Source organism: Anabrus simplex, chromosome 1 (assembly GCF_040414725.1).
Source record: "Anabrus simplex isolate iqAnaSimp1 chromosome 1, ASM4041472v1, whole genome shotgun sequence".
Lineage (NCBI taxonomy): Eukaryota > Metazoa > Arthropoda > Insecta > Orthoptera > Tettigoniidae > Anabrus > Anabrus simplex.
Window position 1 is genome coordinate 645078206 of NC_090265.1, and position 25155 is coordinate 645103360.

Genomic DNA, 25155 nt, shown 5'->3' on the forward strand with positions numbered 1-25155 from the left:
AGGGGCCTTGTGGAGGGATGGGAAGATTGGATGGGACAGGCTAGGAAGGGGAAAGGAAGCGGCCGTGGCCTTTAAGTTAGGTACCATCCTGGCATTTGCCAGGAGGAGAAGTGGGAAACCACGGAAAACCACTTCGAGGATGGCTGAGGTGGGAATCGAACCCACCTCTACTCAGTTGACCTCCCGTACCACTTTTCAAATTTCGTGGCAGAGCCGGGAATCGAACCCGGACCTCCGGGGGTGTCAGCTAATCACGCTAACCACTATACCACAGAGGCGGACACGCCGTACTTCTATTTAATTTTAGTACATGAGTAATATTGTTCCATTGGTGAAAGTTTGATTGTACAGTATTAAATCAAATTTTCAAAAGCTATTATTACTACCGCACTTAAGTTGGTAAACTGTCAGCCTTTACCTCTCTGTCGAAATTTGCTCAGAAAGCTTCAAACAACTGACCATTTTGTAGCTTCATTTTCTTTTTCTTTCAGTTTTGGTGTATATGTACAACCCCGCCCCCACCCCCCGCTATGCTATATCGCACAAACGCGGATACTTGTTGTTGTCTGTAAATGTCTTTGCCCTGCCACCCCCCGTCCCCCCCCCCCCCCCCCGTCCCTCCACCCTCTCTCTCTCTAATTCGCAATCGCCTGTACTGTTGCAGACTGAACGCTGAAAAGCATAATAAGCAAGGTACTGCGTACATGTATCTCAGTAAACTCTTGGTACATTACTTGATGCTCAGTTTATTAATAATCCGTCTAAAAATCAGAAACCCCTTAGTCACTGTTTCCCATAAGTTTATCGACAGCCTCGCCGTGCCCACTTGCTCCCCTCCCTAGATGAGTTAGATGCCCCTCTCCTCTCCGCCGGTTATGAACCTGCAGCTCTATCCCCACTATAACCACAGTACGACAGTAGTTTTGTGTTCGATGCATGTTGCATGCCACGTGTCTACTGCTTTTTCGTTTCATGTAGTTCCCATTGGAAGGGACAAACTAGAAAATTCATTTTGCAGAGCTGAAAACAATAAGATGTACTGAAACAAACAAACAAACAAACAAAAAAGACCACGCTAGATTTATTTGTTACCGCATACCGATAATCTCCTGGTCTGCCTCTCGCTTCAGCCAGTCGCCTTCGTTTCCACGTGACCGTGAAGCAAGGACACATGGCGATCGTGTGACGGGTGACGTCATAGTAGTCGGCACGTGTACTGAGGCGTGGAAACAAATGAGTGCACAGTTGCGGCGCGGAGTTAGCGAAGACTTTGAGTGTGCAACTTACGTTGTGATTTTAGAGTATTTTTGTGATATGCACATTATAAGCATTAATAAGTGTTGTTATTGTGTCGTTTGGACTGCGTATTCGTTTGGTTTTCCTCATTTAACCGTATCACATGTTCAGTATCGAGCTGTCTAATTATGGAAACACCTACTTATTGGGAAGAAGCTTCACCAGCAGCACAGCATGTGAAATTCGAAAGGTAGGGATGAAGAATTTCACTTTCTTGACAGGTAGATCCACGATTTTGTATTAAACATGCATTAGGTTTCTTGCCATACCCTTGGTTATTTATAGCATGCCCTGGATGTGTGCAGCGTTACCAGTTAATTAAGGTTGTTGCAAGTATAGAATGTCACGTTTTCAGCAATGTGCTTTTTACTGGGAGTCCGTTAGTCAGAATACGTCACTTTGTTGCTGGTTCAATCGGAGATTAAGTTATATAGTGTTGATTTTTTTTTTTTTTCATATTGGTTAAATGATTGTTTCCCCACGTTTTTATTCCTAATATTTTTATTGACTGCAGTTCGTTTATTGATTTCGTCGGTAGTTGTTCTCATTGTCGACGACAAGGTGAAATACGGGGCACTTGGTGCATTTCACGTAATTAGGCAAGAGTTTCAAAATATTGGATTACATATTTATTCCCTGCCACGTTATAACGTTTCGTCCCGTCAAATGTAGCTGTATCACCATGGCAGATACTGTGTGGTAACATAGATTTTGCATGATTTTAAGATAATGACGCAAAACACACCCATTGATCTTCACCCTTTTTATCTTAATCCGAAACTCACGTGATTACTAGATGTACGAAGGTCGTCGTAAGATTGGACACTTCCGTGCAGTGTATATGGATGATTGTTACAGAAACACGAGATGTAAAATTAATCGAAATGTCAGAGGGGTAATTTTGTCATGGGATATGTTGTAACATGCACGATATTCGGCGACATTCGAGAAACTCGTTCGTCACAAGTGAAATGGCATTAATTTCGAAGAAAGGTCATTGGGTCAAGAAGTTCCCTGCTCTCTTTACTATTGAATATTCGGTTGTATGAACTGTACCCACTTGAATATTATTTATACAGTACCTGTTTGACCCATCGAAGGACTACACTAGGTACACCCCTCGAAAGCTTGCAGCGGAATCATATCACTTCATGCATATTACTATTTTTTTCTTAAGCATCGCACTTAAGTAATTAAGTTATTGGCGATGCTGACATAGGAAAGGGCTAAGACTGGGAAGGTAGCAGCCGTGACTTGAATTGAGCAAGGTTCACCCTCAGATATTAACCTGTTATTATTATTATTATTATTATTATTATTATTATTATTATTATTATTATTATTATTATTATTATTATTACCGAAAGGAGTGCTCGCCCGTGTTGACGCGCTACGCCTATGGAGCCACGCTCTACATTCGAGTGGTTCGAATCCCACTGTTGGCTGTCCTGAGAATGGTTTTCTGCGGTCACCCATTTTCACTCACTATCATTCATTCCATCTTCAGTAGCTTCTCAACTGAGATTGACGCCAGGAGAGCATCCGGCCGTAAAAACATGCCCTATCATTTCATATCACCTCATCTCTGACCCCGTATCAGGAAAGGGACTAAGGGGTAGACATACATAAAATTATTATTATTATTATTAATAGGCCTATTATTATTATTATTATTATTATTATTATTATTATTATTATTATTATTATTATTATTATTATCCGCTTTTTGGTGTAGTGGTTAGTGTGATTAGCTGCCACCCTCAGAGGCCCGGGTTCGATTCCCGGCTCTGCCACGAAATTTGAAAAGTGATACGAGGGCTGGAACGTGATCCACTCAGCCTCATGAGGTCAACTGAATAGAGGGGGTTTCGATTCTCACCTCAGCTATCCTCGAAGTGGTTTTCCGTGGTTTCCCACTTCTCCTTCAGGCAAATGCCGGGATGGTACCTAACTTAAGGCCACGGCCGCTTCCTTGCCTCTTCCTTGTCTATCCCTTCCAATCTTCCCACCCTCACAAAGCCCCTATTTAGCATAGCAGGTGAGGCCGCCTGGGCGAGGTACTGGTCCTCCTCCCCAGTTTTATTATTCGACCCAAAGTCTCATGCTTCAGGACACTGCACTTGAGGAGGTAGAGTTGGGATCCCTCGCTGAGTCTGGGGAAAAACCCAACCCTGGAGGGTAAACGGATTATTATTATTATTATTATTATTATTATTATTATTGTTGTTATTATTATTATTATTACTATTATTATGCAAAGGAAATTAAAGTAGGAAGAATGCGGGTACGAACACGTGAGAACAGTGGCAGAAGGGACATTTGTTGTAACAATATTTGGTCATCTTCCATGTACAATGAACACTCACAGCACACATACAAAAATATGAATTGTCAGCGCAAAATACTTATAAGAAATAAAATCCAAATCGCCCACATTCATCAAGTACATAAAACCACACTGAATCTCTTTTACGGGAGGAGAGGGGGAGACCAAACAAAACACTGGCAACAATGCGATGAGCACAAAGTCAAATTCCTATATCCGTGGTTCTCAAAAAGTCCATCACAGCATTGTGAACTGAATTGTTTTCACTTTGCAACACCAATGCAGCGCTGGTCGGGAATGGCACTTGTAGATGACATAGTTCAGATAGAAAGCGGCTTCGAGAAGTATCATAAAGGCCACACTTAAACAAAATGTGGTTGAGATCGCCATTCTCCGCCTACTGACATCGACAGCGTGATGAATCCAAAATCCCTATGCGATGTAGATGTGAAGGGAATGATCCATGGTTCAGCCTCGTTCTGATTACTGAAACCGTTAGTCATCGTGACCGATGAAACGTATAATGCCTTGGCTTAGGAGGGATATTGGGCTGTACGAGAGCATACGCTCTCCCTTTGTAAAGTTGAGATGTTTCCCATTCCGTGGACCACTTGTGACGAATTTGTTGTCGAATAGTGGGAGTGAAGTCCATCCATGGGAGTTGCAGCGCTGTAAGTAGACCTTCCGATGCACCACGTTTGGCTAGTGCGCCAGCCTTTTCATTGCCCAAAATTCCACTAGTCTATGTCCTTTGACCCAAAAAAATGCTACGGAGCAACCTGAAGAGTAGATGTTAAAAGCACGCTCCGCGATGTCATACAAGTAACCATAAGATTTTGTAATTTCTTCATAACACTTTGGGAGTCCGTAATGATGAGAGCGGAATCGAATCGCTTGTTTTGACAAAGACGAAGTGCAGCACATATAGCTAAAATTTCCGCTGTATAAATAGAAGTTTCGGGCAATAGTTTCTCCCGTTTGTTGGCTGTAATATGCATATCCCACCTAGTCATCGAATTTGAAACCATCCTTGAAGATACAAGTACTATTGGGCCACACGGAGCGAATCAGAGCCAGAATGTAGCTCTGTGTATGATCTTCTGTGGTGAGATATCTAGGTAGATAGTATATAGAACACTGGAAGCTATCTTCTCATCCGCGCATGTTTTGCGTTTTGAGGTTAGTGAGAAAATTGTTTTCAGTTCGTTGTAGCAGCATAACAGAAACTATGGCTTGTACCGCGAGCGTCGCCCATGTCCCTCGTCTATAACGGTCTATATCGTTGAAGTGCAATAAGAAAGGGATGCTGTGAGATAGCAGAACTTTGTATCAGAAATTTCTTGCCTATCATTTCTCGACGAATATGCAAAGATAATTCTCCAGCTTCTATTAAGAGAGCATTTGTTGGTGTGGATCGCATAGCACCTAAACAGATGGCTGATCGCCCGAAATTGTATGGTGTCGAGTTTCTTCGTGACGTATGCAGGAGGATTCCCATACAAAATCTCCCAAAATCGATAACCGTCTCCTTTCTCCCAAGTTTCCCACCCCAAATATTGCAACATTTTCGTAACGTTACTGTTTTGCCGGGAAGCACCCGGAACAAATCGAACCGCTTTTCTTTGGATTCTTTCCAGTTTTCGAATCAAGTAATCCTGGTGAGGGTCCCATACACTGAAACTATACTCTAATTGGGGTCTTACCAGAGACTTATTTGTCCTCTCCTTACCGATAAATAATGAGTGATGACTGATGAGTCATGGTTTCATCTTTCCGGCCACTTGATTTGCAGAATATGCGGTAAAGGGCAACAGAGAACCCTAACACAGTGTACCAGTAGACAGTCCATGATGAAAATATCGCTGTTTTGTGTGGTGTGTTAGGAACGCGCATCATTGGACTGATACTTTTTGACACTACCGTCGACACGGTTGTCTGTATAGATTTTTTCGTATATTTTGTGATCAACTTACTGAAGATGAAACACAGACCTAATTCTTCCAGCAAGGAAACAACATGCATGCGGCACGTTTAACGTATCCCTGCAGCAAGTCCATGAACGAACGGTTAGCAAAAAGTTGTGGCCGCCATGTTTTCCGGATATTAAAGCCTGTAATTTTTCTCTGTGGGGAGACTTGAAGAGCAAGGTGTTTGAAACAAATCCATTTCTAATACAAGAACTGAAAGACAGCATCAGCCTTTAAGCGCCGCCATCGTATCTGAACACGGTCAGATCTCCACAGTAGTGTGTTGATATAACAATACTGCATCTACCGTACGTTCCTGGTACATATGCCTCTCTTTCAGGGAAAAATAAAATACTATGAGGATTTTCTTTTTTTTAATCTTCCTTCTCAAAATATTTTTTAAGATTGGGGGCGTTGTAAATACCTTCAGATCTGTCTTCTAATATGTCAACATTGTAGGCAACATTATCTAGAGCGCGAACATCAAGGCACAGCCGTAGACTACTATTGGACTTTCTTACAATTGTGAGTGGATTAATATAAGGCGTGACACATTTATATATATATTAAGAGTTTTGTCTGTACATTGCTCAGAATTTGAAAATAATGGTATTTCTGTATCGGACATGTCCACAGTAACAAGGAAGTGCACTTTTTACTTTTCCGTAATTTCTGTCTGTCTGTCTGTCTGTCTGTCTGTCTGTCTGTCTGTCTGTCTGTCTGTCTGTCTGTATGTATGTATGTATGTATGTATGTATGTATGTACACGCATCACGCGAAACGGCTGAAGAGAATTTCATGAAAATCGGTATGTAAAGTCGGGGATGCGCCACTACAATCTAGGCTATAAATCATTTTTCACGCCGAGTGAAATGGTAGTTTAGGGGAAGGCCTAAAATTTAATTCTCAAATATATCATTGGTGGTCCTATCGATAAATACTACACAATAAAGTTATATAGAATTATATTTCCGATCATTTATGTCTTTATTCACAGACAGCCAGAAATTACAGAAAAGTAAAAAGTGCACTTCCTTGTTATTGTGGGCATGACCGATACAGAAATACCATTATCTTCAAATTCTGAGCAATATACAGACAAAACTCTTCATATATATAAATGTGTCACGCCTTATATTATTTATTTTACCGTACCGGCTATGATAACACAGATATTCATGACCGAGCTCGATAGCTGCAGTCGCTTAATTGCGGCCAGTATCCAGTATTCGGGAGATAGTAGGTTCGAACCCCACTGTCGGCAGCCCTGAAAATGGTTTTCCGTGGTTTCCCATTTTCACACCGGGCAAATGCTGGGGCTGTACCTTAATTAAGGCCACGGTCGCTTCCTTCCCACTCCTAGCCCTTTCCTGTTCCATCGTCGCCGTAAGACCTATCTGTGTCGGTGCGACGTAAAACAACTAGCAAAAAAACACACAGATATTCATGAATTTGTATTTTTGTTGCCAAGTCCATATTAATGCCGAGCCACGAGAAAGTCGGTATATAGAGTCGGGGAATAAGAAGTTACAGTCTAAGCTATAAACAATTTTATTCGCCCTGGATGAAATTGTAGTTTAGGGGAACGCACCTAAAATGTAATTTTTAAGTGCCCGTGTTATTGGTCCTATCGACAACTACTACATAGCAACAGTTATACATAATACAATTTCCGATCATTTATGTTTTATTCAGTTTTACCGTACCGACTATGATAAGTGTGGTATTTTTTTTTTTGGTAGTTGCTTTACGTCGCACCAACACAGGTCTTATGGCGACGATGGGATAGGAAAGGCCTAAGAGTTGGAAGGAAGCGGCCGTGGCCTTAATTAAGGTACATTTGCCTAGTGTGAAAATGGGAAACCACGGAAAACCATTTTCAGAGCTGCCAACAGTGGGGCTCAAACCCACGATCTCCCGGATGCAAGCTCACAGCTGCGCGCCTCTACGCGCACGGCCAACTCGCCCGGTGTGTGGTATTTCAGAGTCGGAAGAAAAGTAAGTGAAGGCCTACAATATCGAAAACGCATACCATTGATCAACAATAGCATTACATTTCCTGTTGTTTGTTGTGATATTTTATGTCTCTTATGGTGCCACTCAACTCCGATAGATGGGATGACTGCTGCGTACCGAGTATAACAGCCTGCCTGAATATTGGCGCGAAATAGCTGGGGAGTTGGAAAACTTTCTTCTTTAACATGCCGTTTCTCTGGTTCATACATTTCCTGATACTGCTCAGATGTAACTCACTGGTTCATCATAGAATTTCAGCTATTCAATCCTTACTCTGACGCGCTATTTCGAATAAGCAGTGCGTACATTTACGGCAGAGACTCACTTATATGCCCTGGTCTAAAATTACAATTTACCGGGTGAGTTGGCCGTGCGGTTATTGGCGCGCAGCTATGAGCTTGCATCCGGGAGATAGTGGGTTCGAATCCCATTTTCGGCAGCCCTGGAGATGGTTTACCGTAGTCTCCCATCTCCATATCAGGCAAATGCTAAGGCTGTACCTTAATTAAGTCCACGGCCGCTTCCTTCCAACTCCTAGGTCTTTCCTATCCCATCGTCACCATAAGACCTATCCGTGTCGGTGCGACGTAAAGTCACTAACAAAAACGAATTACAATTTAGATGGATTCCAAATTATAGCACCACAATTCAATAGATAACTCAAAATTCAACCCTGAAAAGAGCCGTTTCTTAAGAAAAGCTTCTTCCTTTTCACTTTTATGAAATTGTACATTCGTTTTATTTCACATTAGCAGTGAAGAGGGGTTTCTCCTCTGGTTTGGAAGAAAAATTTGCCTCCAAGTCAGATAGTGTATGAATTTAGGTTTTCCGTCTCATCGGGTACTCCCAGGAAACAAGATTAGTAAAAGGGCATGGTTTTTGCCCTGGTACTCTCCACTATCCAAACTCCCCGCCGAAAAACGAAGAGGAGTGTTCACGGATCACGGCGGTCTGCAGCTTGCTCATTCCAGCTCTGGAACTTTGGACTGTTAGGTCAACAGCGTAGTGCTGTTCGTTAAAAGTGAGAAAAATGTGTGGTTTTTCATTTGATCGAGTATCATACGAAAGCATTGCTTTTATTCGCGCCATCCCTACTGAAGTCACTGTAATGACCTGTGTTCATTTCTGTTGGGAAAACTACTAAGACAGTCTTTCTGAGGATGTAAAAAGGCAGGTGGAGATCGAGTGTCTGCATTATAATGAAAACTCCCCAATCTGATTGTTACTGATGGTAGGCAAGTGGGCCTACCATTACAATGAACATTCCCTAACCCAGTCTTCATATGAGAAAATAGGTTTGGTGACTTCCCCGTCGCGTTTCTAGGGTAACGTTAAGAGCTATGCAATTTCATACAATCTTGCTCACAACGTGTACACTACCTAATCTAGAATTCTGTATACAATGTAAAATTCCGTAGCAAAGCACGGGTACATCAGCTGTCTTCTACAGGGTGGCGCACGAATAGTTGACACACTTGAAAAGCAAATATAAAATGCAGCTTATGTACTATGTTGTTAAAATTTCGCGCACACCTTCCCTGTTTCATGGAAATATCTGTACGGGTGACACTGCTGCTTTATCTCCAAATGCCTGCATTCCAGTGAGCTTTCTGCCATGGCCGACCACGGCCGACCTTCCGTTCAGCAGCGCGCCAAAACAGTTATCTTTTATTGCAAATCAAAAAATGTTACAACGACACAAAGGAAATTTCGAGCTGTATTTCAGATTAGATGGGCACCAGCATCGAACACCATCCTTCGCTTATACATAAACTTTGAAGAAAAAGGCAGTGCGAAGGAAGAAAAGCGACCATGTGCACAAGCAGTTCGGTCTTCTGTGAGGCGCCATGCAGCGCAGCCCACACAAGTCAACACGGGGAGCTCCAAGGGGAAGTGGAATATCGCACCATTTACTGCAGTTACACGGTGACCTTAAATTGTACCCGTACAAAATGACTGTACTACACAAGCTCACAGATCTTCCCGGGCAGAAGAGATTGCAGTGCACCTTATGGACTCAAGATAAAGATGAAGTACTGTTTATCACTTGGTTCTCTGATGAAGCCTATTTTCATCTCAACGGGGCAGTTAATAAACAAAATTTGCGGTTTGGGGCTACAGAAAAACCAGACATTATTCACGAAAAAAAAAAAAAACACGTATGGAGAAGTGACTCTGTGTGTAGCTCTGTCAGGTCATGGGTTAATTGGACCATTTTTCTTCAGTCAGACAGTTAATGCACAGCGATACAAGGCCTCAAATTCTCGCTATCCCTAATTATTCGCAGTGGATTATGCAAGATGTTGCAACACCTCACACAGCTAACGATGTTCTTGAGTTTTTGAGGGGAGTATTTGGTGATCGTGTAATGTCTCTTCGTTACCCACAGTACAACAATATTGGCTGATTCTCATGGCCTTCTTAAAGCCCTGATTTAAATTCTTGTGATTCAAGACCTCAAAGCCGCATGGAAATGCGTGCTCGGATTGTGCAGTTCTGCAGTGAAATTCATGAAGACCTGTGCCGCAAATTCGTCAGAAATATGAGTACTCGTCCCGAAGAGGTTATCCGCCGCAGTGGAGGCCACGTTGAACCTGTGATATAATGAAATGTATTTTCAGGGACCAATCCTACTTTGTTGCGCCAGCCTGTATTATTACGCCTAGTCCGGATTCAAAAGATTTACCAACGCTTCGCTGTTAACATGCGACTGCTTAATATAATTTACAGTGAACATCACTTATAACGGTAATTTTTGTCTTGTGGCAGCCTGCATTTAATGTAGGGAGAATTCAAAATAAAATAAATGAAAATCCACAGCCTGTTTCCAGTCCTTCGACCGGGCCATGAACGGAAAGAATGAAGCCCCATCTAGCGGCGAGGTTAGGAATTATGCCAGCTGCGGAATCGTGTCGCATTCCTCAGGGGTAATGATTAATGATTGACAGATGGAATGATACTGGAGAGTGTTGCTGACATGAAAGATTGCAGGATAAACCGGAGTACCCGGTGAAAAATCTGTCCCGCCTCCGCTTTAACTAGCACAACTCTCACATGGATTGAGCGGGATTTTAACCTCGGAACCCGGCTGTGAGAGGCCGACGCGCTGCCGCCTGAGCCACGGAGGCTACAAATAAAATAAATAAATGAATAATACAAAACAAACCCCATGGCGCTACAGCCCTGATGGCCGGACGTGTTGTTCCAGGGAGGCTGGATCCTTTATTCCTCACCAGGTGGTACAACACGTCCGGTCAGTAGTTAAAAGTGTGGCGTCTCACATGTGGATTGGTTACCGACTGTGTGAGGGGTCACAAGATTAAGTCAAGATATTTAGAGTTATAGGGGTGGCGCTAACATAAGGCTCGGTTTTCCGGCCGTGTAAGTGTCCACATAGTATAGGGGTGGCGCTTATATGTGGCTCGGTCTCCCGCCCATGTGAGTACCCACATAGTAGATTTGATTTTTATTTTTATTTTATTATTCATTTGTATGGGAACATGTATTTGGGCAGAAGCCTGTATTGTTCAGCAAATACATCACATACAGCCCTGATGGGCCTTGGCCTACCAAGTGACCGCTGCTCAACCCTAAGGCCTGCAGATTATGCCGTGAAGCGTAACGAATTCTCACGACCGTTATTCTTGGCTTTCTAGTCCGGGATCGCTATCTCACCGTTAATAGTTCCTTAGTTGTTCTCACGTAGACGGAATGGACTTCGAACCAGCCCTAAAATCAAGATAAAAATCCCTAACCTGAAGTGGAATACTATCCGGGGCCTCTGGGTTAGAGGCAGGCTCGCTACCCCTACACCGCGGAGTTGACTTCAATGATTCAATAATGTGTTTTACATTTGAATAGATATGTTGTTTATAATGGCGTAGACTTTCGCGCTGTGAAATGAAATGGCGTATGGCCTTTATTGCTGGGAGTGTCCGAGGACAAGTTCGGCTCGCCAGATGCAGGTCTTTTGATTTGACTCCTGTAGGCGACCTGCGCGCCGTGATGAGGATGAAATGATGATGAAGACGACACATACACCCAGTCCCCGTGCCAGTGAAATTAACCAATTATTATTAAAATTCTCGACCCTGCCGGAATCGAACCCGGGACCCCTGTGACCAAAGGCCAGCACGCTAACCATTTAGCCATGGAACCTGACTTTCGTGCTGTGAGGTCCTAGAAGAGTATTGACATTGTTCGGGAGTTGTACTGCTTTTACTTACAGTGGCGGACTAAAGTAGGTATAAGGGGTAAAAGATCTCTATAGGTCGACGTCCCGAATAAATAGCATTAAAAAAGAAACTCATAATCCTGCTTATTGAGATTATCGTATTTCAAACAGACTACAAAATACTACGCCGATATGTCCACTAGAGGTGCTATCAGATGGGCCAGAAGTATAGGCACACCATGCTCTGTATGTCTCAATGTGAAGTTACATGTGTCTGGATACAGTGTTGTTCACACTCTCAGGTAGCCTTAATACGCCGCAAGCATCGGTGAGTGCGATGGGACGGAAAGGAAAAGAAGTCTCTCTTAAGGAAAGAGAAATAATTATGTATTTACGTAGCCAACAGAAATCGTACAGTGAAATTGCAATCGTCAGGAGGAGTCGTATGCCGTGCGAACTGTTATTACGAACTATCAGAAAAATAAATTAATTGTAAACGGTGACAGAACACGGCGGCCATCTAAACTCGACAGTAGGGACAAGATAACTATAATGCAGTTAGAGTATACAGAAGGAAGCCATATGTAAGTAAAGTTAATAGGAAGAAACGCCTTCAGTTTGCAAAGACGTACGTATCCAGCAACTCAGAGTTTTGGAAAACGTTGATTTTCTTCGATTTTCACATCAAGAAAATGTTGGGGCTGTACCTTAATTACGGCCACGGACACTTCCTTCCCATTCCTAGCCATTTCCTGTCCCATCGTCGCCATAAGACCTATCTCTGTTGGTGCGACGTAAAGCAACTTGCGATTTTCTCCCATGAGAACATCTGTCTGTCTGTTAGGTCATCAGCCCAGAGGCTGGCTGGATCCTCAAATAGCACCACCAAAGGTTATGCGGTTATAAGGAAACCTTAAAAAACAATGGCAGCACCAAAATGAGGCTTACTGGGCAAGACGAGGAGTGAGGTAGTTTGCCATTGCTTTCCTCACTGGGTCAGAAAGTGCTATTGCAGCACGACTGACCCTATGAGCAACACCTTTCATAACACTCAGATGCACTAGTCGTGTTCTGAATGTCATTACTCAGCATCACCCATACCCCAGCAGCTTCCATATTGTCACAGCCATGGATGAAACTGGGACTTCAGTGGAAGCTACACTTTACTCTGGCCTGTGCCAAGAGATGGATACAAAAGTACTGTATCCGTCATGAAATGGCAGCAGGCAAAATGAGAACATATTTAACATTTTTAAAAGTCATGAGCGCATTTAGGTATGGCGAAAGAAGAATACAGAATGGGAACTACAAAATACAGTATGAACCCATTCTATACGTACGGGCTGTTTGCGTGAGTACCTCAACGTACTGCCAGAAAATAATAAATTCAAAAGCATTTCATTCACTGAACATGTCGTTGCCGGGACAAAACCTCCTATGTGATAATATTTTTGGAGATATACTGACCCGCAGCACAAACATTATGAAGAGCGAGAATGCCTTGACGGTGTTCACACAATATTGCACCTTAGATGACAGAACCTTACCGGCCAAAGTTCTAAGCTAAAATATTTCCCATAGGAAGTTTTGTCTCGGCAGCAACGATATACTCAACAAAGCCTTCAGAAAACATATGTCTACTATATCTGTTTGCAACAATGTTTAAAAATCATACGGATTCTAATAAAGAAAAGCGCGCCCATAATCTTGTATCTTTCATATTCGTACAAGCGAATTGAACACTTGAAGTAAACAAAAAATAAAGGGTTCCTGGAAAATGTTAATATCTAGTGGAATGTCCCCTAGCCTTTATAACTGCCTGATATCGTCACCGCATTGAATACACTAATTTCTTGCACATGTCCGGGCTGATTTTCTGCCATTCTTGAAGAATCACACTTTTAAGTTCCTCCTTCGTAAGCACACGTTGCCTGCGGATATTCCTCTTCAACGTAGCCCAGAGATGTTCGATGGGATTTAGGAGACTGGGGAGGTGTTCTAAGCTGCTTAGGAATGTTCCAGATGAAGCATGTCTTATTAATTTCAGCAGTGTGTTTTGGTCATTATCATTCTGGAACATATAAATAGGTGCCATCCCCATTCTTTCGGCACTCTGGTTCACGTTTGCCCTCAAGGATTGCATTATAGCCCTCCTTGTTCATTATTCCGTCAATGTTAAGTGTGTTGCCCACACCTCTGGCTGACATACAGCCCAAAAGCATTACAGACCAACCACCTTATTTTACAGTTGGAAGTGTATTTGCCACATCACTGTCCGATCAATTTTTCTCCATATTCTTTGGAGGCCATCTGACCCGAAAAGGGTTATTTTTGTCTCATCAGACCAGATAACATCATTCCAGAATTCGTTCTCCTTATTTATATGCTCCTTAGCGAATGTCACTGTAAGCCGTCCGTTTTTTCTACGTACGTATGGCCTTTTCCGAGGGATTCTTCCATAGTACCCATGCCGATACAGGTTCTGACGGATGGTGGAGTTACTGATCTTCTTTCCAGTTCGATCCTCCGTGAGTCGCCTCAATACTGGTGCATTTAATTTGGAATCTGACTTAATCGGCCGAACAACAAACCATTCTTTCATTTCATTTCACTTTTTCCTGGGTTTCCTTGGCGTGTTCTTTAAAGTGTCATTGTATTTACATTTATAACCCACATATTGCATCGTAGAATGTGTTCTATTGACCAGCTGCCCAATCTTTCGTAATGAAAATCCTTTGAGTGTCAGTTTAAGTATAGTGTTCTTACGCTTCATATTTAACTCTGAACTCCTACTCATGCCCACCACAGATACACTAGGAAGAAGGCTAATGCACTTGACCAGTCGTATGTTGTCACTGTGACGTTTTCCGTGCATCGCAAACAAACGGTGCTCATCATCCTGCCCATGTGTACGGATACAACTGGTACACCCGTTTGTCGATGCCGGCACATTCGTATCAAATCTCCCTGCCTGTATGTAAATAAGTATAGTTTTGACGTACGAATTATCATTGTCAAACCATGTTTTTACCCGTAATGTACGTTTTATTTTAGTTTATCAATTGTTGATGTGAATATATGAGACTTGATAAGAAATTGAAGCCTGTACGAATAACAGAGACACATACTGTATACAGTCCACTGTGAAACATGGGGGTGGAGGCGTAATGGTAGGGGGTGCGTGACAGCGTCTGGAGTTGGATAACTTGTCTTTATTGATGAGATAATGGACAAATTTGTCTTCGAAAGATATTCTGCAATAAAACTTTTAGAAAAGTGCAGAAAATTTCGGGCTTGGTGGCAATTTATACTTCCAACAGGGTAACGACCCGAAACACACTGCTGAAATAGTTCGTCTGTGGATCGTCTACAACGTACCCCCATACTTTAAATACCCCTCCCCAATCACCTGACATAAATCCAGTAAAACATCTATGGGAGGAATTGAGTAAAAGAGTGAGGAAACACACTATTTCCAGCAAATGTTAACTTGAGGAGGTACTTCTGCGGGAGTGGAAGAACATTGGTACCGAAGTTAACTGAAAACCTAGTTCAGTCCATGCTGAAAAGACTGAAGGAGGGTATTCAAAGGCGAGAAAACCCGACAAAATACTGAAGAACTACCACAGTGTAAAAATAGTCCCGAACGTTGGTGTGCTTATATTTCTGTCTAGGGTGCTGTGTGAGGACAACAAAAGACACTTTATTTTCAGTGCTCAAGTGCCTTAATATATTTTTATTTTTTATATTCTTGTAGTGCAGTGAATGAATTATAGGTGTGTTGAATTTTTGTTGTTTAGGCTTAATATATTGTGTGCTTGTTCATTATTCTGTACAGCTGTCCGACTCGTTGGCTGAACGGTCAGCGTACTGGCCTTCGGTTCAGAGGGTCCCGGGTTCGATTCCCGGCCGGGTCGGGGATTTTAACCTTAATTGGTTAATTCCAATGGCACGGGGGCTGGGTGTATGTGTTGTCTTCATCATCATTTCATCCTCATCACGACGCGCAGGTCACCTACGGGTGTCAAATAGAAAGACCTGCACCTGGCGAGCCGAACCCGTCCTGGGGATATCCCGGCACTAAAAGCCATACGACATTTCATTTTTTTTCGTTCTGTACAGCTGTGCCTTTACTTCTGTCCGCCACTGTATTTTAAAAGACACTTTTCTCGTGCTTAAAATTTGAGCTCGATAAAAAAAAATGAAATGCAGTGCGTTATTTCGGAAAAGTTTGTTTCGGAACCACCCGTGACTGAACCTCAAACGAATAATTATTGTAATAAATCTTCATTGGGAGTTCCGTTTGGAAAACCATGGGGTACGAAAGGGTATTGTAGTATGAGGGAGTATTGATTTTCCGTGTTCGATCGAGATGTTTTCCAACCTCTTTTTCATTGCGAGGTGTTCAGTTCTAAACCAAGTCCTTTGCTCTCCTTTTCAGTTAACATATAAACGTACCATATTACCGGTATACTGGCCCACCTGGTGGCCACGATCGTTACGTTTGTATGGTCTGACACCGTGGTTAGCCGGTACGAGTCCCTTTGGTGAAGTCTACTGAGTGAGTTGGCCGTGCGGTTAGGGGCGCGCGGCTGTGAGCTTTTATCCGGGAGATAGTGGGTTCGAATCCCACTGTCGGCAGACCTGAAGATGGTTTTCACTGGTTTACCATTTTCACACCAGGCAAATGCTGGGGCTGTACCTTAATTAAGGCCACGGCCGCTTCCTTCCAACTCCTAGGCCTTTCCTATCCCATAAGACCTACCTGTGTCGGTGCGACGTAAAGCCACTAGGAAAAAAAAAGTTTGGTGAAGAAAGAAAGCAAATGACTATCAGAATGTTGGCCGACAGGGTAGGAGAGGTGGTGGTATACAATTTATATCACTAAATTGCGTACACAAGCCTGGATTCAAGTCCAAACCTCTCCGCAGTGTTCATATGGAGTAATAATGGTGGTTCATCCGTCGGATGGAGACGTTAAGGGTGTTTTCTCACGGTCCACCGTCTTCTTCCTTGCTGTCCACTTCCGGCAATATGCCGGCAACTTCCAGTCCCCACCACATCTTCTGCGTCTTATTTTGTCTTTGGACCAAGGATAATTCGAACGTTATCCATGGGATTTATAACCTTATGGAAAGAAGATTGAGGAGAAAGAAGAGTATTAGGGTTCCTTAAGCCCATCAATTGAATTCATATCGCTTAGAGCGAGGAGCTCATCGTTTTCTTCCAGATGAACTTGCCAGTGATCCAGAAAAGTTTAATTACGTTCGTACGAGTGGGAATTCGTTTGATGAATTGTCATCAATCCTTGGAGCAAGTGTACAGCGTCAGGACGCCGAGTCAATAGTGGTGACTAAGGGGGGTGGGGGTGGGGGGCACGCCCCCCACTTTGTAGAGAAATCATTACATTTTTATTCCATTGTAGCCGGCTGAAACTATAGGGATTATTAAAAACAATTTGTGCAAATTTTTAATTATTAACAAAATTATTATCGAAGATACGCACAAAATGTCGTTCGTCGCGGCTAACCGATTTGTATAGCGCCATAGCTAGTAGTGGACACTTCGCAAATGCTATGAGGAAAGGTAACAGGGATATATTTTTTGCGAAGGTCGTGGACATTGAGGTATGATTCACCTGGTTGCCGCGTACATTCGTCAGTCTGGCAGTCTCTTTAATATTGACTGTTAGTTTCTTAGAGTGTAGTCAAATACTAAATTATTTTTAAAATTTTATAATCACGCCGAACTTCTATTTAATTGTGATACGTGTGTAATATTGTTTCTTTGGTGAAAGTTTTATTATATAGTATTGAATCAAAATCTCAAAAATATATATATATATATATATATATATATATATATATATATATTTGCTATTTGCTTTACGTCGCACTGACACAGATATGTCTTACGGCGACGATGGGATAGGAAAGGCCTAGGAATTGGAAGGAAGCGGCCGTGGCCTTAATTAAGGTACAGCCTCGGCATTTTGGCTGGTGTGAAAATGGGAAACCACGGAAAACCATCTTCAGGGCTGCCGACAGTGGGGCTCGAACCCACGATCTCCCGATTACTGGATACTGGCCGCACTTAAGCGACTGCATCTATCGAGCTCGGTCAAAAAAAAATTATTGCCGCACTTAAGTTAGTAAACTGTCAACCTTTACCTCTCTGTGGAAATTCGCTCAAAGTGCATCAACAACTTACCATTTTGTAGCTTTTTGCTCAGTTTTGATATGTAAAACCGCCCCCTCCCCCCGCCCGCGATATCCCTCTACCCGGCTACTTTATGTTGTCTGTATATTTTTTACCCCCCCCCCGCTTCTAATTCCCATCGCCGCTACTGCACCGAGTGGGCTACGTACCTGTGGCCAAGAGTGGAAGGGACTTCCAGGCCGGTTGACAGCAGCCTGCTGTTGACGACGGTGGAGAGAGGTGGCGCCACGCGAGGTGCCACATCTGAATACTCCGTGGCCCCTTTCTGCGGAGTAGAATAGAGTGGAGTGGAGCGGCGTGGAAGGTGGTGAACGGTAAGCCTTGAGCAGACTCAGTTCTACGGCCGAATACCCCCCTTCCCCACCCCTGACGCGTATATTGTGTGATGTATTCACTATTGCGTGTTGTATGTAAATGAAGATGTAATCCACATGTATTGTCGACCCCTATTGGGAAATGTCCACGAAGAAGATAAAATGTTACATAATTTTCTGAGAATGGCATCCGAAACTTACATTTATCTCAGTTGACATTGTGTTCAGAGGAAGGATGAGCATTGTTTACATTTTGTAGTGTTTTGTCGTAATGTAAACAATAGGAGGTGGTGGAGCAACGTGAGCGGCTGCTGGACTTTCCTCGTTTCTGTCAGAGAGACAAGAAGAAAATGACAATAGAAGTATTATAATAGCTAGGTACAAGGGGAAGACCAGTTCTCAAACAATCGCTGGTGATCTGGTGGAAGTTTGTGATGGTGGATACCGGTGGCGTCTGGTAATTACTCTATAGGTGGTGCCAGCAAATTCGAAATTAGTGAACAAATCTGTCAGAGTTGCAAGTACAGAGAGTGCCTATTTACCGATGCTGTAAGTTACATGAAATCACATCATTTTTATTTTATTTATGTATTTATTTAGGATCAAAGAGCTTCCGTGGCTCAGGCGGCAGCGCGCCAGCTTCTCACCGCTGGGTTTCCAGCAGCAATCTTCAGTATCATTTCGTCTGTCAGTCATTAATCATTGCCCCAGAGGAGTGCGACAGGCTTCGGCAGCCGGCACAGTTTCAGTCCTCGCCGCTAGGTGGGGGCTTAATTCATTCCATTCCTGACCCGGTCGTATGACTGGAAACAGGCTGTGGACTTTCATTATTTATTTATGATCAGCAACAGCATAAACCCGAATTGCAAAGATCCTAAATATCTACAATAGTTATTACGGTAAAGTCTCGATAATCCTAGGTAATTGGGGGGAGGGTGTTACTTCAGATTTGGAATAACTCGGACTACACGGAGCAACACAGGGGAAATCGTGAAACATGAACAAAATCGGCAACGATTGAAGGTAAGGAGCTGTATTGTCATTTCTTACAGTGTTATAGCATGGGCTAGGCTTATATGTTGAAGTTCTTAACCGACTTCTTTTTTCAAATGTTACATCGTTGCTGCGTCAGTAAATTCATACTGTTCATCCATTCCTTAACTTCGATTCCACTAAAGCATCTTTACATCCGGATATCTATGAGATTTAAATCTGGCAAGTTTGGTATGTCATCATTATTGCTGTCATCAGAGTTAACTGTCAGCAGACACAGCACTTCCTAAAATATTCTTCCATTATTTCGTGAGTGTCTCCGGCTTCACTTCGTCCCATGATTCTGGTAACCAGTACACTAGTCCCTACGGGTATGGTTGTCATGGAAAAGTGGCCGGGCCCACTACGGTCGCCATGGAGATAGGCCTGCTGGCCGGCTCGTGTTGCTTGGAGTTGCGAAACCTCTCGCTTCTGAGTTACGTACAACAGAACACAGCGGTCTGAACAAAGGAACAAGTGAGCCGGAAGCGAGGGGAAGAAGAAAAGAGTGCAGGAATGGGGCAACCCCGTGCAATGGCACGTACAATGCTCCTCCCACCAGCCCTGTCTGTCAGAATTCTTCTTTCAATATTACGGGTACAAATATTGTAATAATATTTATATTCATTTCACAGATTATCATCCCTTTTTCTTTTAACTTTCTTTTCTTCCTAGAGGTAGTACAATGCCACGTTTGCCACATATTTTTTAAATACAGAAAATTTGTAATTATTCCCGGTGTAATCCACTCCTTATTTAATTTTAACAATTGTATATACTTCTTACTCTCTTTCTATTTTTGGTCGTGCGCGTAGAGGCGCGCGGCTGTGAGCTTGCATCCGGGAGATAGTAGGTTCGAATCCCACTATCGGCAGCCCTGAAGATGGTTTTCCGTGGTTTCCCATTTTCACACCAGGCAAATGCTGGGGCTGTACCTTAATTAAGGCCACGGCCGCTTCCTTCCAACTCCTAGGCCTATCCCATCGTCGCCATAAGACCTATTTGTGTCGGTGCGACGTAAAGCCCCTAGCAAAAAAAAAAATCTATTTTTGTGTTATATTCACTACCCAAATGAAATGGCGTATGGCTTTTAATGCCGGGAATGTCCGAGTACTTGTTCGGCTCGCCAGTTGCAGGTCTTTTGATGTGACACCTGTGGGCGACCTGCGCGTCGTGATGAAGATGAAATGATGAAGGCTATACATACACCCCCCGTACCAGCGGAATTAACCAATGATGGTTAAAATTCCCCATCCTGCCGAGAATCGAACACTGAACCCCAGTGACCAAAGGCCAGCATGCTAACCATTTAGCCATGGAGCCGGACATTCATTACCCAAATATTTAACTCTTAAGTACGTCAGTTTCCACACATACTCTAAATAGATACTCCTTTTCCATCGTTTCTCCACAAAATAAGCAATGGTTTTCGTTACGTTTCGCTCTCTGACCCTTATTTTTATGTATCCCCATTGTCTACCACACCGTACCTCTTAATTCTCTGTTTGAAAGCCTTTCTTTCCTTATTGATATATTTTGGATAATTTTACAGAATTCCAATAATACAAATGAACTAACAAGAACGGTACTGAAATAATCACGTACTTAACCTCACATAGAAATAAATAGCATAGCTGTCGCCAACATTCGCGCGCACACAAACACATGGTCACAATATCATTTACCGCGAAATTGAAACTTACAAAATGCCTTATTTGCAACTTCAAGGCTACTTTGCACACATATAAAAAGGAAGGGATATCCACTGCACCCTATGTAATTGCGCATAAAATAATAATTTAACGGCGCTATTCATAAATACTTTTAAAAACCCAGAGAAGATAGCGAATTTGATATCTTTTTTGCTTGCGTTCTGGTAGGTAAAGGTAATTGTCTCGCCATAGGGTGTCAGTATAATTTGTCTTTGTCAGGTTGATTGTTAAACCTATTTTCATCCAGCCAACATTGAATTAAGGTTAGCCGGGCTGAGTGGCCAGACGGTTGAGATGCTGGCCTTCTGACCCCAACTTGGCTGGTTCGATCCTGGCTCAGTCCGGTGGTATTTGAAGGTGCTCAAATACATCATTCACGTGTCGGTAGATTTACTGGCACGTAAAAGAACTCCTACGGGACCAAATTCCGGCACCTCGGCGTCTCCGTAAACTGTAAAAGTAATTAATGGGACGTACAGCCAATAACATTATTACTGAATTCAGGTTATATCGCGTTACATTTCCTGTTCAGGTCATGGCAGGTATTACAAGCGTAAGCAATATTGGTATCATCAGCATACAAAGATAGTCTTCCTTTCAGATTTAAACAAGCAATATCATTAATAAATATCAAAAAGAGAATGGGGCGTGATACAGAACCCTGTGGTACACCAATTGAGATATTTATCAGAGTACACTCTTCACCCATACAACGAACAAATTTTTCTCTGATATCGAGATGCTCTTCAAAGCAGTTAAGGGAAGTACCCCTCACACTTGCTGCTTCCAACTTCTGAAGGAGGAGAACGTGGTCCCCTGTATCAAATGCTTTTTTTTTTTCCCACCACATCTATGAATAGGCCAGATGCTGGCATACTCTTGTCTAATGCTTCTCTAAATTTAATAATAATGTCTTCTTTGACACTGTATAGGTACTTGAATTCGGTATGAAACCATGCTGGTAAGGATAAAAATAATTATTATGTATTAGAAATTTCAATAATCTCCTTTTAACCACCTTTTCCAGAATTTTGGATATGATAGGAAGAATTGCGATAGGTGTGTAATTATTAACATCATGTTTATCGGATCATTTATACATAGTATTACTTTGGCGATCTTTAACTCCTGAGGAATTCTACCTTCAGTGAGGGACTTATTTATTAATTTAGTAATAGACCCATGTGTTATTAAATAATTTTAATCAGTCATTACATATACCATAACAGTCAGTACTGCTGGTATTTTTAATTTCCTAGTTAGCTTGGTTTACCGGAGTTGTACGGTACTGTCTTATTTTTTTATGTTAAGATTATATTATTTTCATAACATAACTTGTTCTTTCGTTTTGTATTCGTCGCGGTTCATTTACATATTCGGGTATTCTTTGGCATGACCGCCTTCCCTTCCCCTATCATTTTTTTCCAGTTTATAAATTCTCTCGATGTCGATGTAATAACAGTCATGCGCGGGGAGTTAGTTCCAGCGGTTGCCACCGCCGTGGAAAGCTTCCAGCAGGTTTCTTAAGCACGTGCTTATAAGGTTAGCTGTGGCATGCTAGTCCACGTGAGCGCTGGACCTCTCGTGTTGGTGCATGCTGTTGTACGGGTAGCGTGTCCCCAGCCGGTTCTTGCTGCGCCCCAGGGCCTCTAAGTCAACTGTCAGGAACACGCAAACATTCTCTCTTTGTGTCCTCCAGAGCACATGACCTATCTATGTGGAAATCATGTGATGGGTTCGAGGCAGTGGCATAATGTGTGTGGGGAGGGAGGGGAATCCGTAAACCCCCGATTTTTAAACCCCCAAAATAATCTGAAAGTAATCCCGCGTAACCGCAATAATAATAATAATAATAATAATAATAATAATAATAATAATAATAATAATAATAATAATAAGAAGAAGAAGAAGAAGAATGTGTGTGTTTGTTTTCATTTATGTTTTATCACTGAAATCTGTATAACTGAAACGTGACAGTTGTTTTACCGGGCGAGTTGGCCGTGCGCGTAGAGGCGCGCGGCTGTGAGCTTGCATCCGGGAGATAGTAGGTTCGAATCCCACTATCGGCAGCCCTGAAAATGGTTTTCCGTGGTTTTCCATTTTCACACCAAGCAAATGCTGGGGCTGTACCTTAATTAAGGCCACGGCCGCTTCCTTCCAACTCCTAGGCTTTTCCTATCCCATCGTCGCCATAAGACCTATCTGTGTCGGCGCGACGTAAAGCCCCTAGCAAAAAAAAAAAGTACTTGTTTTGTTTTCTTCCAGGCAACGACTCCGTGTTGCCCTCATTTTATGTCTACTGTGTGCACTGTGCAGTGCCGTACGCAGAATTTTATTAAGGGGGGGTCATTATTAAAACTGTTCACAATTGACTGTCGGTATTATAAAATTTGTATATTATTATTATTATTATTATTATTATTATTATTATAATATCACGTTACGTTTGTTTATTATACTATGTTCGAATGGAACACATTCCTAAATGCCCTAATAAAACACTCTAAACGATTTTTTTACAGCCTTAGGGTACAATTGTTGACAAATGTTAACATTTTGAATAATGAAAATGCTTGTGTCTATACACAAGTCATTATTACAGTTGCGCTACACAATAATTATACGTCAACAGTTATCTGTATACGATACGTAAGACAGTTTACACACCGGTAACAGAAAAATCCATGGAAGCCATCAGATATATTGAAATGAATTTAATTTAACACAGTATGTCAATAACGAATTCACCAAGTTTGAAGAACGAAACTGCCATGATGAATCCACAATCTGCGAACTGTGTAAAACGTTAAACGATCGTTCCACAACAAAATATGAGTTCAGTCTAACGGTAGACTACCGCTCGACAATGTACAATTTTTCACATCTGTATTGAAATGTCAAAACTAAGTTTCCCAACAAGTAGGTTTAAATGATTTCGGCCTTATTTTGTTAGGAGGTCTGTATTATTATTGTACCTTCTTGAGCGTCACTGCTTTGGTGATCTTTTCTCTCTTTAATTGGAGGAGGAGGGGCATATAATGTATCCTTTGACACCCATTGCGCCAGTGAGAGCACTGCCGGGTTCTCGAAATGCTGAATGGACAGCTACTTGTGCCCCACGTCGAGTGATGTACTGGACCTGCCGCAGCCCCCAAGCGCAGGGATTATATTATCGAAGAAGAGGGGGAGGGACTATTTTATGCCAATAGATTTTCTTCCTCTGAGAGTGAGAAATTAAGGGAGAAAACGATTGTGGGTATGTAAAGACATACTCAAATATAAGTAGGCTATGCCAATTATTTTAAGTTTTATAGGCGTAATATTAAAAGAGTGGTTAAACGTTCAGGGACCGAGCTCGATAGCTGCAGTCGCTTAAGTGCGGCGAGTGTCCGTGCGACGTAAAGCAACTAGCAAAAAAACAAAAACAACAACAACAAAAACGTTCAGGGAGGGTGGGGGGAGTGCAAAACCGGTAACCCCTCCCCTCACCTTGCGTACGCCCCTGACTATTTGACGTCCTACTGTTTGGGACTGAAAGGAATGTGAAACTTTTCGTGCGCAGCCCTTGTCCTAGGACTTCTCCCGGACGGTAAGAATTTCAATCCCTACATACATTGTGTGTGTATAAGGATATCAGTCAGTCTGTCAGTGAATTAGTCAACTACGGGTCACAATCAAGAAAAAGGAAACGTGGTAAAAGTTATTCGTAGAGAGGCTCGCAATACAATTACAGATACTGTATAGCCCTAATAAAAGAGTGTGATGAAGAGGCTAGAACAAAACAGATAAATATTTAGGACTAGTTTTGCAATTGAGTAAAATTATCTGCTCTGAAGAGAATAACAACTTTCGAATTTAAAATCTTCCATGTTAGTTTCAACCAACGTTTAGATTAGGATCTCCTCCAAAAGTAAGATGTAGGTACGTTGGTTCGAGGGCCTGTTTACTGGTATTTTTAATCGCTATCTTCGCTATTGTTCTTAATAATTGACTTTTAACGCTCACGGATCATCTCTGGTGGCGTGAAACAGATTACCTTGATGACACTGTCAACTTTTATCAACAGCAGTGATCAGCAGCCTGCTATTTTCTCTCTCAT

The 25155-nt window shown here is 42.3% G+C and overlaps 1 protein-coding gene across 1 annotated transcript in view; it reads left to right on the top strand.

Moving 5' to 3' along the window:
• Positions 1 to 1034: 1034 nt before the first annotated feature.
• Positions 1035 to 25155, top strand: part of cwo (transcription factor cwo) — a 235221-nt gene continuing 211100 nt past the window's right edge. The window contains exon 1 of the mRNA XM_067145109.2: positions 1035 to 1486. Coding sequence (XP_067001210.2) covers positions 1425 to 1486 — 62 coding nt within the window. The 5' untranslated portion in view covers positions 1035 to 1424. The remainder of the gene's footprint in view (positions 1487 to 25155) is intronic.